At 39.8% G+C, this 17,388-nt stretch overlaps 1 protein-coding gene across 1 annotated transcript in view; it reads right to left on the reverse strand.

Annotated features, from left to right (window-relative positions):
- Nucleotides 1-3,141: 3,141 nt before the first annotated feature.
- The window catches only part of LOC148013539 (developmentally-regulated G protein 2), a 117,731-nt gene continuing 103,484 nt past the window's right edge, over nucleotides 3,142-17,388 (reverse strand). Inside the window, exons 7-12 of the mRNA XM_087667550.1 lie at nucleotides 4,963-5,037; nucleotides 4,729-4,848; nucleotides 4,465-4,635; nucleotides 4,207-4,320; nucleotides 3,726-3,896; nucleotides 3,142-3,625 (exon numbers count right to left, since the gene is read on the reverse strand). Coding sequence (XP_087523676.1) covers nucleotides 3,527-3,625; nucleotides 3,726-3,896; nucleotides 4,207-4,320; nucleotides 4,465-4,635; nucleotides 4,729-4,848; nucleotides 4,963-5,037 — 750 coding nt within the window. The 3' untranslated portion in view covers nucleotides 3,142-3,526. The remainder of the gene's footprint in view (nucleotides 3,626-3,725; nucleotides 3,897-4,206; nucleotides 4,321-4,464; nucleotides 4,636-4,728; nucleotides 4,849-4,962; nucleotides 5,038-17,388) is intronic.

Raw genomic sequence — 17,388 nt, forward strand, 5'->3', positions numbered from 1 at the left:
CTCTCTCTCTCTCTCTCTCTCTCTCTCTCTCTCTCATGAACAAAGAAAGCTACAGAATCAAAGGTTTAGTAGACTCGCCTACTTACCTTCCCTGCATTTTAGTTGAAAACCATAGAAAGCTTGTTGCTATCTCATGATTCATTGTTGCCTCTACTTTGCATCTACTCCTTGTAACTCCAATTTTGAGAGAAGAAGATGGAGAAGAGCCTCTCCTAATGGATCCCTCACACATGCCATCTCACTCACATGTTGCTTCTCCATCAACCTCTTTACTTGTGAGGTCATTAGATGCTCCATATTTAATCTCCAAACCCCAACCTATGCATTTATGTGGACACCTTTTTAGAAATGCATATTATCAAGTGATATCTATACTTTTCGCTTACTATGTGGAGTCCCATATTTTTGCTAATCTATTATGCGAGAGAATCTACCTTGTAATAGATGTTGTCCCCCTAAAACGATAGATCCTATCATATGATAAAATCTACCTCAAGATATATATGCTCCCCAATATGAACCAAGTTCTTCTATCATATGATGGAAGCAAAGATCCTTTTAGATGCTTTTTGTTTGCACTACCATACTTTCAACAATACCAATCTACAACTTTAGTTTAACAATATTTCAAAGCTTTAGAATATAAATTAAAACCAATAATAGTTATGAAATAATGAATGAATTTAAGTTAGCACAACCTGATGCAGCATCCTTAAAACATTATAACATATGTAAAATGTAACATCCTAGTACGACATGCTTGCATCATACACCAACATTCATCATGCTAGAATAGGCTAGATATTGAAGGTTTGATCCATCACATAAGCAATGTCTTCTATATACTGCCATTATACATTCTTGAGGATTATTGAGAATGATGTTAACCTTGCGAACAAAATTTTTATTGTTATACACTCTAAGGTCCCGAAGGAAAAGAAAAAAACCATATTTTTCAACTAGCAAACTTATCGTTTTTTATGTGAAACATATTATACCATAACATGCTAAGCATCCATAAGTTGAAGGATAAGGAGTCCATCACAAAGCATCCCACATATCTTTAGGTTAAAGAAAAAAAATTTGTATAGAGAATTTTAATACAATTAATGTTTTTTCTATTAAATTTTCTAATTTGACTATGCCTTCCACATCAGAATACTCGATGGTTACACTTTTCATAGAATTGTTTGAAATCCTTCATAGTTTCATCGGTGCAAGCCTAACTATGAGAGATTAATCTCAAGTTGGTTCTAATAATTCCATAAGATGTATTTGATGCTAAAACTTGAGAAAAATTAAATCAATATCATATCACTATAATGCTAAATGAAGTTTTACACTTTCCTTTTTAGGCCTTTGTACAATGACTCACACGAGCAAGAAGTGTAAGAAGATACCACTTGTTGAGGCTACACCTAAAGCCTTCCTCCAATTGGTCATCTAATGAAGGAAATCTTATGCTTTCCTCTTTTGGTCTTAATGTAATGGCTCACACTGGGAGGTACTGCTTGGGCAAGGCTACCTCTACATTTTTGAAGTAGTGTCACTTCAACAATTGTGCGCCACAATTGGCAAATGAAAGGTACCAAGGTATGATCATGAAACATCCACTTCTACGATATGATTCTACCATTACAACCTTCAAGTTTATCTCAATAGGGAGAGGCTGTATGGGGATGTGAGACATCAAGAAGAGAGTATGGCTACATCACTTCTCTAGCCTCTGTAAGGTTTTCAAGGAGTATTAGGTGTTCCCCAATGGCTATTAATCAATGTCATCCTCAAACCATGAACTTGCACATACAAAATCCCTTACATTTACAAGGCACATATTGGAGGAAGGGTAAGGGATGAACAACAATATGTATTACCAAGGGCTAAGAGCCATCAATGTGAACACAACGCATCACTAACCTCACAAGAGTCAATGGATATATGTCATCAATGTTTAGTCTACTAATCTTTGCTCTATACAACTAGTGAGCTTGCAAGGGTGGTTAAGGAAGTGAGAGTACTAGCTCATACTTTTCCAAGAAAAGAGCAACGCACCAATGATTTCAACCGTGTCAAGCCATTCTTGAGGATTCTCTAACATGATTGGTAGGTTTTCATGCTGCCTTTCATCATCTCGAGGGATGTGAGAATTGTGATGTGCATAAAGCCTATTTAGATATTTCAAATTTAAAGTGATTCACATTTGCAATGGTGGTTGCATTTGGCTAATTCTAAGTTTGATTCCAAGCCAGATTGTAATGACTTTGTAGCCCTTTCTAAAGTTCATTAGTGGTTTTACTATGTCTAAGAAAATACCTTCATGTGCATGATGGTCTTTTTGCATTGAAAGAGAATGGCACACAATGACTTACACACAAAGAATGTTATGTTTCACTTTGCCAAAAGTAGACTGGAAAGTGCTTATAAGCATCATCGATTAGGATATGTCACCGAGTTTGGCATATCTAGCACCTATCTTCCTCCACCAAGATCCATGATGTATATGGAACTCAAACCAATGTGAAACCAAATGTATATTGCACAAGACAAAGGATAGACTCTCCACAATGAAAACACGAATCTAAAGCCCAATCGACTCAAGAAAACACAACACTAGTTTCAATGGAGAAATGTTGCTTCTAGGCCATCTTACATAAATTGAAGATGAAGCGTCTCTATATTGTGGCAAGAAAATTGAAACATTATTTTTCTATACTTTAGTCACGTAATGCTCTCAAACATAGAGAACCCTAGACTTAAAACATTATCACTAGAGGGGGACCATGCCTAGTCTACAAACTCAACCTAAGATTGGTAACTGATGGTGACCAAGTCCCCCTTTGCTATGTGCATCCATCAGTCAATCCCAATGATGGGTCATATGAGTAGAGGTGCCACTATCCATGAGCCAAGACTTGAGCCCCCCCAACGGCCAAAGGAGGCTCCACCTGTTCAAAGACGGGGATAAAGATGTTATGTCAGCATCACAGGCACAACCATAAGAATGGAAATAAGCTTAAGTTAAATGGGATGCATAACAAAATTGTGCGAGCACGCAAGAAAAGCGAGACTGTTCTGATAAACTAACATACTATAGTAAGACATTCTTTAAGTATGGATAAATGTGCCAGGATTCATCAAAACTAACCAACTAATTGAACAAAATTATTTCCAACCATTACATGAACTTTCATCGTAAACAAGCCAACAGAGAATCCCAGTCATCAGGATGCCAATTCTCATATAGCTATGGAGAGACAAACTTCGATCACAATCCTGTACATCTTTTAGAAGTTGAAGACCGTAATGACATTTTCAGCCATGTCGATGAGTTGAAGACCTCAGAAGTGTGCTTGCAGTCCCTTAATACATGTAGCAATGGCAATGCACAATACCAAAGCATTTGGAACAATAGCAAAATACCCATTCCCAATGATGCTTCTCTGCAAGCAGCAGCTGAGAATATATATGCTCCCTGAAGTCCAACACTTCTCTGGAATGATAGCTCAAGATTGGTCTAAAAAACAAGTCACGTCTTGAGTGGTGCCTTCTTTTCCCTGTCGGATATCCGAGCAGGCCCAGTTGAATGTGATTTAAATCTTCCTCTTCCCCCATCCTCCTCTTTTTCCTGTTCAGAAGACCTTATCAGCATTTTAAATATCGACAGTAGAAAGTCTAGCATCAGAATTAAACATGACATGATGTGACATTATTAGCACATTAGTTACCTTCTTCTTAACTATTTGGACCACATCCTCATCGCAGAGAACATGCGAAACTCCACATCGTTGTGGGTAATGTTTTGCACTTACACCCCACACTAATACATACTTGACATCCTTGAGCAGACTTCTGTGTATGTGGTTACAGAAGTCCTCTACTGAGCAGCCACCTCTGTCCTGTAAGATTGACAGATAACTCCTCGTTTAACATGGATAACCTAGCCTGGGTGATTATATAGTGTACAACAAACTAGTCTCTGTGTGACTTATCAGGAATAGCTTAGCATATGTGGTTCAGTTTTTTCTTAGAGAGTAGACAATAAACTAGCCTTTGCATGCTTGGTGGACAGAGGCGTCCAACGAACAAACAAGCCTTCACATGTCTTGCCAGAACTAGCTTAGCACGTACAGCTTCTTTTCATTTTTAGTTTGTATGCAATGAACTATAAACATTCACATTCAAAACAAAAAGAAAAGCTCTACTTACAGTTGATAAAACAACTGGCTCTGAAAAGTCTGGTTGCTGGCCTTGAGGTTTGGTGTAGACTCGTACAAGTCCCATCTGCTCCCACATCTTTCCTAACAGCCTATCAAGATTTAGCTGAACAGAAGTACACAAGAACAGAATATTAGCAGTCAGTACCAGCTGAAACTCCAGTTCAATTTCAATTTAGGATAATGGCAACTGCACATGTGAAAAGCCAAACCATTGATGTATCATATGGGTACTTTTCAAACTACCAACCTTCAGGTTACAGCTTATAACTATTGAATTTTGTTGACGAGCTAATCTGTCCACATCATCAATACCCACAACATCAATCTTGTTGTAAACATAAACACACTTGATGTACTTTCGATTTCCTTCTATAACATCAATAAAATCATCAACTGATGCATCCTCTTTGAATAGAACCTGAAACAATCAATAAGGTATTACATGTAGCTGCAGTACCTAACCCTTGAAAAAACAAATCATGTTTATCACCAGTTAAGAGAGTAATGTTACCTCAGCATTGTGGATCTTGTACTCGTGCATTATCTGATAGCAGAGCTTTTCATCAACTTTTGTTAATGGCAATGTACTATTGAAAGAGATTCCGCCAGTTTTCTTTTTCTTGAAGTATATCTGTGAAAAGGTTGTCAAACGTCAAAGAAAAACAATAATGAGCTCCCAAAATATTGATTGAAAGCAAATTCCTTGCAGAAGCATAAACACCAGTTGAGAACAAGCAAGTCAAACCTGAGGGGGCCTTTTGTTGAGCCTTAATCCCACAGCTTCCAGCTCCTTTGTCAGAATTTGACGATGACCTTCACTCTACACCATCAAAACTCACATTAGAATGCTCATACTTCCACATATAGGCCTGCACCTTACTATAAGACCATCACACCCAACTGGTTTACATCAAGAAGAAATGGATATAAACAGCTTCTCCTCTAGTTTGCCCATACGACAATCATATGTCAAACTCAGATGGGTATGAATGTATGATTGAAGTATGATTCAGGCCCTGGGGCTGAATCATACATTGCCCTAATTTCAATTTTAGAAGCAAATAAAATTTTAGAAGCAAATAAAAATGTATCTAGAGTAACTAAGACAATAAGCTGAATAAAAAATTAGAATTTCATTATTTCAATAGCTTTAGATTAAAGGAAATAGTCACTACCAGTAAAGCATTCAATGATCAAGACACAACATTGATTTGCCAAATAAAATTCAGACTTTGATTTCTAGTCATTTGAGACAAGGCACAATTAAAGCATCGATGGTAGGAAGCTGCCATACAATGCTGTCTATAGGCACATGACACCTTTTTTCCATAGAATTGTCAAGTTCTGATGCTTTTTTTAGTCATTTCCGCCCCCTGATAGTAGTCAAGTCTGAAATAGGATATCATACTCCAGATTTTGTACGTTTTTTATACCTCTGCATCAACAATCATACAAGTATGATAAAAACTATGGCTTCTCCAAAACCTATAATTTCACACGCATTTAATTCAACACAACTATCATGCTTCATTTGTATTTCATGATGCGGCTAGAAGTGCAGAAACATTACAGAAGCCTAGAGTGCAAGAGCTTCAGGCCCAACCTGGCTGCCACATGCAGGTCGAACCTAGAGCAGCAGCAGTTGGGCAGGCAATGCCTGCTGGCAGCCTGTTCATCCAGCTGTACTGCTGCCACACTGGAACCAGACACATCATTCTAGGCTCCTGGTATTGGGCCAGTGCCATCCAGGACAAACTGTGTCTACACTCTCCTCTATTAAAACTGCTGCTTTTCCTGGCTGCATAGCCTCCTTGTAGAAAGAGACTACATCTTCTACCGCATCAGCTTAATCTACCTTTAGCACGTCGCGCATCTTGTCTTCTGTAATATGGTAGCCAGTATATTTCCCAGGTCTTTGATGAGAGGGAGTCAACAGAACAGTAGACATTAAGTACTGCCCCTGCTGCTGCTCATCATTCATGTCCTACCCCACACAGGAGATCTCCATTCACACTTTCATGTAAACTTATTGATGCAATACTTTTGCCCAGATCTGGTTCCTCTTATAAGATAAGCCATAGCCAAACTTGGTGGATGACACTTGGACCATCACAGAGGCAGAGCAGATTCCCCTGCACCACTAGAAGCATGGAAACTGTAGGATGGAATTGTAGCTCCCAACATAATTCTTGCAAACATATGCCCTCAAGAAGAAGATATAGACACACAAGTTAAGTGCCTCCTTGCTAGGATCCCTTATGCACTATGCATGGCCCAACTTGCCAACATTGCCTCTAAATCCTTGCGTCAAGTACAACCACTCACACATGAGAATGAAATTGTGAATTGGTGATCTGACCTTTATTCTCTCACTTCATTTACTAAATCCTCACAGTTCCAAACCAACTCTTGGCCTCCTCCACCACACAAGCTCTTGATTCAAAAATTCTCCAGTTGTTTTACTGTTGCTTGCTCGATTAGGGTTGGAGGATTGAAAGAGACTTGTATCTGTATGATCTTGTGCATATTAGACCATACCATTTGATTTAAGCATGAAGCTAATCCATAAGCTAACATTCTCTATTTGTCATTGCACAACATGGGCTCAATATAGTGTTGGTGACAGCATTAGCCTGCAGAATAGTGCTATCATCAAATGTTATCTACCTGAGATGGGCTTCCATTTACTGAATCCAAATATGGTTGCAAGCATTTCAGTTTAAATAATCGTTTAGCTGGTAACAATGCATCTTTAGTATATGATGCGGCTGCATATGAATTATGCAACCAACAGAAGAAAGAAAAAGGAGAAGTAAACAAAAAGTCGAGTTTTAAAGGGAGAAGACAGCTGGATCTTTGCTAAGTAGCAATCCTATCTTGTGTTCATGGACATTTCACAGAAAGCTTTTTGGCTTCTCAATTGACACCACTTCTATGATGTTTCATGGAAAGCTTATAGGCTTCTCAATTGGCACCACTTCTCTTCTATGCGGCACACATGCCATCTCTCTTGCTCACACTGCAGTTTTGATATTGTCTTCTTCACTTGTTGCTGGTATGATGGTCCATGTTTCATGTAGTATACATTCAACATTGTCAATGTAACAAGCTAAGGTTTTGCGCACTTCTAAACCCAAACCCCAAATTTAATCAATATTGGAAAGCTTTATTGAAAACAAAAAGACTTTCATCTCAAAACGAAATGCGAGAAGTACACATTTGAACAAAAACCTTTGATTGGGGTTGAGGATTCATGTCTAAATCCTTTCGTGGGCAGCAGACATTTAGCCAAAGCCTTTTGATGGGTGGTGGGCACAAAAGGAAATTCAACCTAAAACTGACCATCATCTATCACTTGTCTAGATACAATTGTGGGTAGAGAGCTTGAAAGTCGAAGTTCTAACCTCGGGAGGAGAGAGCTTGGGAGCAGAAATTTGTGGTGAAACTTTCAATTTATATGAGACTTTGGGCAGCAAGACATTACACTACAAGTTTGGACCAAAAGTTGGGCATCCATGATTGGGCTGTGAGGATAACACTCTAGGGTTTGCAGAGAAAACACATATATAGACTGCATGCCATAACATTAATTTCAGATCCATGGACCAATAAAGTAATACATGGTGTCTCCTACTCTCCTACCTTCACAACAGTTTCCGTTGTAGCTCTCGCCCAGTGCGTGCAAGAATAGTGGCTTCTAGGAATAAAGCAAGAAGCTTCTTCCTCAAAAAACACCAACATATAGTGTAGGGTAAAGGCAAGACTCAATTAATTTGAATGATATGGTGTTTAACAAACCGTTGGAGAAAAACCCAAACCTCTCTCAAGGAGCATGCTAAGCACAAGGAATCAATGAAGATGGCCTCCATAAGATCTCCTAGGTTCACTCACCCAAGACCCAAAGGGGAGTTTATTAGTTATATCTATGACCTCCATATGTATGAACACACATCCGTGATGTGTTAGCGTGTGAACACACGCCTCTCTCTCTCTCTCTCTCTCTCTCTCTCTCTCTCTATGAGCCTAGGGTTAGGGTTTGGGGGAATCCCAAGGCTATATAATAATCCCCTATGCTTGTACTTTCATATCACAAACTATCATATCAATCTCTTTAAATTGGTGTATATGCAACAATTTATTTTTCCCATGTAATAGGTAAATGTATTAATCATTAAAAAAAAACAAGATCACAAGATGTAGGATGGTTCTAGGCCATAGTACCGGGGAGTTTCGAAAATGGGGAAAACCGAAGTTTCAGAGTTTCGGCCAAATTTTGGAAACGGGGAAACATCGTTTCGGATTGTACACTAAAATAAATACAATATTATGTGGGTATGTAAATATATCAATGGCTACAACAACATGTATCCAAATTTCGTATAAAACTTTGAGTCTTCATGTCATATGATTGAAATCATGACTCATTACATGTGTCATGTCACAACTCACGAGTGAACTTCGAAGAGTGAGGAGTCAAGACTCAAGACGGAGGACTCAATGGTTGAAACTTAAGACAACTTAACACAATTAAGACTCAATTTTCAAAACTTAAGGCAACAAAATGATTAAGAATTTATGGCTCATGAATAATCTATGATCTAACGAGCAGTGAACACTGAAGATTGACATCAAGAACAATGGAACAAGAATCAAGATGCATAATAAGTGAAATCACGATACAATGATATATGTAACTATGTCATGTGAATAATCTGTCAAAACTCCAAAGTCCAGTGAGGCTATAAGTATCAACATCAACGAACAACTAGTAACTATAGTCTCGACTCTGGACTCTGCATTGCTAAACTGACTCCTTTATATCACAACTCACGAGTCATGACTCATGACTTATTCGGACTCAGAGGATCTGTACACCATTTCCTCGTCCGACTTCGAGGACCCTGATTGAGAAGTTGATGAAGTAGCCTCAGCTTCAACCCCGGACTTTGGCTCTGACTCTGCCTGTGATGTATGACCACGTGTGGCCCTATCCTACTCCTCCTGTGGTATCTGCAGTATGTCACACACCTTCTCTATATCAATCTTGTCAACATTCACCTGTAAAGGTGAACGAGACAAAGATAGATCATATGAGAGAAGATTCAATATGTTCAATATTCATACATATCACAATTTACAATCCAACTTCCAAGCAAATTAGCAATGTCAAGTGTCAAGGACTCAAGGTTAAAAAGTTAATTATACATAATACTAATCATTACCAATTTACCTGTGAAGGCTCAAGGAACAAAGAGGTCCTCTCAAGAAGCAAGAGATTGCAATGGCAAAACACTAAACGCTCTAGCTGGGCAATTGTCAACTTGTTTCTCTTTTTGGTGCGAAACAGAGCCCATGTGATCTAGCTCCTTCCAACGGGCCCTGAATTACAATCTTGTGAGAGGACCCAAATGGCAATGCGTTTCTATTCAAATTTAAAAGATTGAGGTCAAGTAATTTGCAATTGCTAGTATACAAGCCACAAAATCAACATTTGAGTGGGCAATAGATTATAAAACCTGTTACCTAAGTTGCATAATGCATTAGATAATCAAGATTCAAAATAGAAAAGTCACCAATCATATACCAAAGTAGGAGAACAACTACCGTATTTCTTCCACCAAGAGACAAGTTGAAGCTGTCTCTCTCGAAGCCTAGCTGTGGGTTGGCCAAAATGAAGAGAATGATTGCAGAATGTCATCAAATCATCCTCTACTCTCTTCATCATATCTATATCATCCCCTGTGAGGCATCTCATGTACTCCATGAAGCCCTCCTCTAACTCCTCGCTAGTGTACTGCTCCTCGCTGCACCAAAAGGGATGCAAGATATGTGCGATAGCATGGATTGGTTTATGGAACTAATCCCATCGTGCATTCCACACTGCACGGATCTCATCAACCCTTCAGAGCAAAGGATGATGGATCATAGATAAAATAAGTTGAAAACTTAGAAGTTAGAATAATGATCAATCATCAAGGAGTCGTTAATAACAAATAATTACATGTGTAAAAGTTAAACAAAAACTTACTTGTCTTGGGGCAAAAAGCTGTTGCGAAGCAAAGCCTCGCCAATTTTATCCATATATTCATATAGAAACCCCAAAGTACTCCCCTCTATATCAATGATGCGTAATACAATGTAAATAGGAGTGAGACTTTTCACCAATGCCTTTGCCTCAATCCACCAACTCTCATTTAAAATATTGCGCCTAAAAGCAAGAGCCTTTGGAGACTCTTTCACTCCATGTGAGCCATTCCTGGCATGCAATGGTCAGTATCAAATTTGTACGGACATGTATCAACCTCTCCAATACAATAAACATATAAGCAAATCTAGTACTAGAGAGCTTCAATAGCTCAAGTGTGCTATTGGCTCGAAACATGCTTGTGACCTCTTCTTCACAAATCTTACCATGCTTGTTTCCGTCTTGAAAATATCATCCATCCAAGATATTTTCCCAACATCTTCAATACGCAAGTCAAGGCAATGGAATGCACATGAAATCCATACTATGCTAGGAAACTCCTCCTCAAGCACACGTCCCATAGACACACAATTGCTTCCATTATCTATCACCACTTGCACCACATTTTGGACTCTTATATCCATGATGACTTGTCACATGTGCTCCCAAATAAAAGCTCTTGTGATGGTAAGACCTAACACAAAGGCATTGATGGCCTTAATGAACATGGTGCCTTTATATGAAGACACAAAAACATTGTAAACATTCCTTTGGCACATATCTGACCATCCATCGCATAATATTATGCATCCATATTTCATCCATGTCTCCTTCAAGGGCTCCAATGTGTAGTGGCCACATTGAAAGGGATAGAACACTGAATAAATAAGCGTGTGAGTTCCCTAGTTACCTCCACAATTGCATACCTCTAAAGTTCTGCATGGACACTTGCACCATGCAAGGAATCCTTTTGTCCACCACCACTAGAAGATAGCAACGAGGTTTCCTTTTTGTACTTGGACCTAATATGAATATAGATGCACTTCTTTTTTATGGGCCACTGGCACCTCCAATTTAGCTAGCACCACTAGGCCCACTAGCCTCTCCTTACCCCATAGGTGCTTCACTAGCTCGATGTGGTATTGGATGAGAGGATTCATCCTCTTCTAACTCAATACCTATACACTTTCAACGCCAAAGATGGAGACTTACCATTACTTCTGTCGACACATTTACGCAAGAAGAAGAAGAAAAAGAAGAAGAAGAAGAAGAAGAAGAAGAAGCATAGTCCTTTGATACCATCAAGCATAAAGAAGAATCACTAGTTGTCGAGGGAGTGAAGCGCAGTCCTTGAATGCTAGGAAGAGGACTAGGCTACGAGACGCAACGGTAGAACACCACAATAGAATGTGGCAGTAGAAAACAACAGTGAAACATGGAAGTAGAACATGACACTAGAATGCTGCAATGGAACACCAAGTGGGGATGGATGGAAGGTGGCCACAAACTGCAATGTCCAATAGGGGGTGTAAGCAACAATGGCAAGGAGAGAAAAGGATGCCCGAATGATAGAACAAGAGTGGTGAATGAATAAGAAGAGAGACGAGAAAGTGGAATGAATGAAGAGATAGCCTATTTATAAGCCTAAGCTATCTAGGGTGGTGCACCACTGTGTGGCCATCCATTGATAAAAGTGCCCAAAATGAGGGCGCTAGCCCTTTTTGGGGCTATCAGTACAAAACCCTAATTGAGGTGGATACACAGAATAAGTGGTTTCTCAACACCCTCTCTCACGCCCAAAAAGGGATGAAAAAAGAGAAGTGAAGAGAGATAACTAAGATGTAGAGGATCTCCAAGATTTAAGATTTCCAACTGAAGGTAACCTATAGAAAGAAACAGTAGATTGGATGAATAGTAGAACCTGACTCGACCGCAAGAGAGAAGCCACTAGCTCCGTAACTCCATGCTGGAAGGAATTTGAAGGCCTCATTACGAAGTCATGGGACTGAACCTTGAAGGCCCTAATCTAGGTAGTACTTGAAGATCTTGGATACAAGAAATGACTACAAAAGACCACCATTCCCAAAGAGTAAATGGTGTGGAGGAACTTCATGATGAGTAGGTGTCCCTTTTGATCGTGGAGGTATAGGGCCCCTGACCCCATCTACAACTGAAAAAGAAGTAAACGCTCCCTCTGAGGGCAAAGAGAGTACATTCCCCTCTTCTTCCTCTCTACGAGAGAGGGAATCTAAAAACTCATGGATCACAGAGTTCGAACCATTTGATGACGAAGGAAGTGTAGCCGGTCATGCCGAAGAAGGTATCTAGGGTGGCAAAGATGCTTACAAATGAGGTGAGCCTCTTACATACAAAGAGGCCAAGTCATGCGAATTCAGCAGTAAAGTGGGAGCTAGCTATGCAGGAAGAGATTAAATCTCTATATGCTAATGATACTTGGGATCTTGTGTCGTTGCCCAAAGGAAGGAAGGCTCTTCCAAACACATGGGTTTACAAAGTAAAGACAGTTGATGGGAAACCCAAGTACAAGGCAAGACTGGTCGCTAAAGGGTATGCAAAGAAGGAAGGGTTTAATGAGCCCAATAAAGTAAAGCAACAAGACTGGTCGCTAAAGGGTATGCACACAAGGAAGGGATTGACTTCCAAAAGGTCTTCTCACCTGTTGTGAAGATGACCACACTACGTGTGCTTTTTGCTCTCATTTCTGTATTGGACTTAGAGCTGTACCAAATGGATGCAAAAACAATTTTCTTGCATGGTGACATTGATGAGGAAATCTACATGAAACACCCTGAGGGCTTTGTAGTTTCTGGAAAAGAGCAGACAGTGTGTAAACTAAAACGCAGCCTGTATGGGCTGAAGCAACCACCACAATAGTAGTACAAAAATTTTGACACTTTTATGCTATCTCATGGATTTACACGCAGCCATACACATTATTGTTTGTACATGAAAAAGGATATAGATGGCAGCCCCATCATACTTGTTTTGTATGTGGATGATATGTTGCTAGCTAGGAAAAGAAAGACTAGTTTGGATGCTCTAAAAAATCAGCTGAAATCAGACTTCTCCATGAACGATTTGGGGAATGAAGAGCATATTTTGGGCATGAGGATTTGCAAAGATAGAATGCAGAAATTGTTGTTTTTATCTCAAGAAAAATACATTGAAAAGGTATTGGACAGATTGAACACGGTTGAAGCTAAGCCTTTTGGGGTACCCTTACCTCCTTATCTTAAGCTTAGTAAAGCTAATAGCCCAAAAGATGATGTGGAAGCAAATGCTATGAAGGGAGTCCCTTTTGCATCGGCTTGTGGCTCTCTTATGTATGCTATGGTTGCTACCCGTCTAGACATTGCTCATATAGTGGGAGTTGTTAGCACGTTTATGTCAAATCCTAGTAAAACACATTGGGAAGCTGTCAAGTGTATTCTTTAATACCTAAAGGGTACACAAAGAAAGTGTATTTGCTATAGGCAGGGTGCACTTAATTTGCAGGGTTATTGTGATGCAAACATGGCAGGTGACTTGGACACACGTAGGTCCACTAGTGGGTATGTCTTTACAGTTGCTAGTGGGGCCGTTTCTTGGTGTTCCAAGTTGCAGAACATTGTCACATTGAGTACTACTGAAGCTGAATACATCTCAGCTACTGAAGCTTCTAAGGAAGCTATACGGTTGAGCAAACTTGCAGAGGATCTCGATATGTCTATGGATACTGCAGTATTGGGATGTGATAGCCAGAGTGTTGTGTATCTAGCTAAGAACGCCATGTTTCATTCACGTACAAAACATATAGATGTGCGATATCACTTTATCAGACAAATTTTGGAAGATAGTCTAATCACATTGACCAAGATCAAAACACAAGACAACCCTACAAATGTTCTCACTAAAAGTCTAAGCAAAGCTCAGCATGAGCATTGCATATGACTAGTGGGAGTTGGTTAGAGGTTCACTTCGGACCTTTAAGTGGGAGATTGTTGGGATAAAGGCCCGTTTTCACCTCTGTGTATAGTACATGCACATTATTCAGTTGTGTATGTGAATGCACCCTTATAAGCCCTAAGTAAAAATTTTTTTAACTCTTTGTTGGTGTCAAATCTAATCGGACTTTCACGCTCTCTCTCTCTCTCTTTCTCTCTCTCTCTCTCTCTCTCTCTCTCTCTCTCTCTCGTCACTTTCACTCCTCGAACTGTTGCTCACCCCTCCAGCTAAACTCCAACATTATGCCCACAACAAGGCAAGAATCGATCTACATGATATATCATATTCCAGCTCAAAAATCTAGTAAAGATGAGTAGGTCGAGCTACCAAGGCAATTCAAGAATTCCAAGATGTCTTTGAAAAAAAGAATACAGATCTCTTGCCCAAACACAAACCATATGATTGTACTATAGAACTCCATGAGGGGGCTCAACCACCTTTTGGACCCATCTACAGGCTATCCCTTGATGAACTAGCTGAACTATGCAAGAACATTGATGAGAACTTAGCCAAGGGGTTCATTAGGCGCTTGAAGTCTCCTGTTGGAGCCCCAATTGTGTTCGTAAAGAAGAAAAACAGGTCACTTCGAATGTGTATGGATTATCGAGGACTCAACAAGATAACAATCAAGAATCAATACTCTTTGCCATTGATACCAAAGCTCTTCGAATGCCTTGGAAAAGCCAAGATCTTCACAAAGATTGATCTACGAGGGGCTTACAATCTTGTACGGATCAAAGAAGGAGATGAATGGAAGACAGCCTTCCGCACAAGATATGGTCACTTCGAGTATGTTGTTATGCCATTCGGTCTCATCAATGCTCCTGCAATATTTCAACATATAATGAATGATATCTTCCGAGAACATCTAGATGATTTTGTAGTTATATACTTGGATGATATCTTGATATTCTCAAAAGATCCAAAGGAGCATAAGCACCATGTAAAATTAGTTTTGGAAAAGCTCAAAGAAAAAGGATTATATGTAAAACTTGAGAAGTGTTTTTTCTATCAAACAGAAGTGAAATTCTTCAAGTACAATGTCTCCCAGAGAGGAATCTTCATGGACCCCAAGAAGATCGAGACTATTCTTGATTGGTAGACACCCACATGTGTCCATGATTTCCAATGTTTCCTTGGCTTTGCCAACTTCTATAGGATATTTACCAAGGATTACTTAAAGATAGTCAGACCACTCACCAAACTCTCAGGAAACTCAAGATTGTCATGGACCCCAGAAGCCAAGAAGGCCTTCCAAACCTTGAAGACCACTTTCATCACTGCTCCAATCCTAGTCCACCCAAATCCTATTGAGCCATTTTTCTTGGAAACCAATGCATCAAACTATGCCTTACGAGCCATCTTGTCCTAGCATGGAGATGATGGTCATATGCATCCAATGGCATTCCACTCAAGGAAGTTCTCCCCTCTAGAGATAAACTATGAGATCCATCACAAAGAACTCCTTGCCAATGTAGATGCCTTTGATACTTGGCATCATCATCTAGAGGGTGCAGCCCATTAAGTTATCATATATACAGATCACAAAAATCTAGAATACTTTATGACAATCTACATCCTCAATCAAAGATAATCCCGCTAGTCACCAAGAGGACCCTACCATGATCCTGTTATTCTATGAAGCCTTGTCAGTTATTCTATGAAGCCCTGCCACATGATGATTTGGCCAACAATGTCAAGAGAAAAAATCAAGAGAGAAAAGGAAATAAAGTTTGTGAGTTTCAAGAAACTAATAGATTGTTATACTATAAGGATCTACTTTACATCCCTTCAAGAAAGTCCAGACTCCAAGTACTCCAACAATGCCATGACACCCCAACAACATGACACTTTGGAGTTAATAAGACCTTAGAGCTTATTTCAAGAGATTTTTTGTGGCTCTAGATATGGAAAGAAATTAAGGAATACATAAAATCATGTGATACTTGCAACAAGGCCAAGGGATCTCGTCACAAATCACATGGCCTCCTGCAACCCTTGGCCATTCCAGTGTGACCTTGATCAAGCATGTCTTAGACTCTAGGATCTCCCAAGGTCCATTGGAATACCTTGTTCATTGAAAAGGATACGACATCAATGATCGCACTTGGGAACCTACAGAATACCTCCAAAGAGCACCTCTTAAAGTTAAAGAACTTCACAAGAGGAATCCAACAAAACTTGGACCAAACTACCAAGCCGCTCCTCATGAAACTCATCGTTAGAGGAGGGGGTAATGTCACAGACATGCCATGATTAAGTGTACGAATTAATTCTTCCTCATGCCATATGAATCCACACCCCATGCGAACACATCCTTAATAGGACATCCTCGAGCCAACCATGCAAACCCATCCTTGCCATGTCATCATAGTACCTTTTAGAAGATATGCCATGCCATCACCTACATCATCGATCATGTCTTCATGGAATATTCTAGAAGATGTTTAGCTGTCCTCCAACACCCATAACAGGAGGGGCTTGCCATAGAGCTCCTCAGTCTTGCCAATGCCAGTCTTGGGAGCTCATGAAGTCGAGACCTCCAAGTAAGTAACTTCGAGTTCCAATTCTAGCTCTTGTCTAGTCATGGTATCTAGTTTTGTTTTCCATTATACTCTTGTTATCTTGTCACCTTGTAATCTCGTAGTTACTTCCCATTTGTTGCACCTCCCATGATGATGGGGACCCTTTCTAAGACTGTCAGCTTCATACACAGAGTATAAGACCTTTGAGACCTCTCAACAGCTAGCTTAGGTAGGACAGGAGACTTCATGCTATACACACATCCAACAAAGGCTCACATGATATGGGATTGACATGGACTACCTCCCCCCCTTTTAGTATCATCCTGACTCCCCCTTCACGCACCTCTCCCATGCCTAGAGGAACTTGGTCATGTCGTTGTGAGATCAAGATACCTAGATGTATACATGCCACATGAGATGCGAGTAGCCATTGACCAGCTCAAAGTATCCTCTTATTAGATCGAGATTGGGACTAGGAAAGCATCACACATCTCTAGAGCCTGAGAGGATATGCAAACTATGCCAAGAAAAGGTGGAGAGCAAGGAGCACTATATCTGCAAATATAAAGCCTATAGCACAATCCGAGCTAGATACTCCACGCTATTCAGAGAGGACACCTCCCTCACACTAATCATGGAGTCCCCAAATCAGTCACACTATTTATTACAAGCATGC

This window comes from Lygodium microphyllum, chromosome 26, assembly GCF_053477565.2.
Source record: "Lygodium microphyllum isolate KBCC chromosome 26, Lygodium_microphyllum_v1.1.10, whole genome shotgun sequence".
NCBI classification, from domain to species: Eukaryota; Viridiplantae; Streptophyta; class Polypodiopsida; order Schizaeales; family Lygodiaceae; genus Lygodium; species Lygodium microphyllum.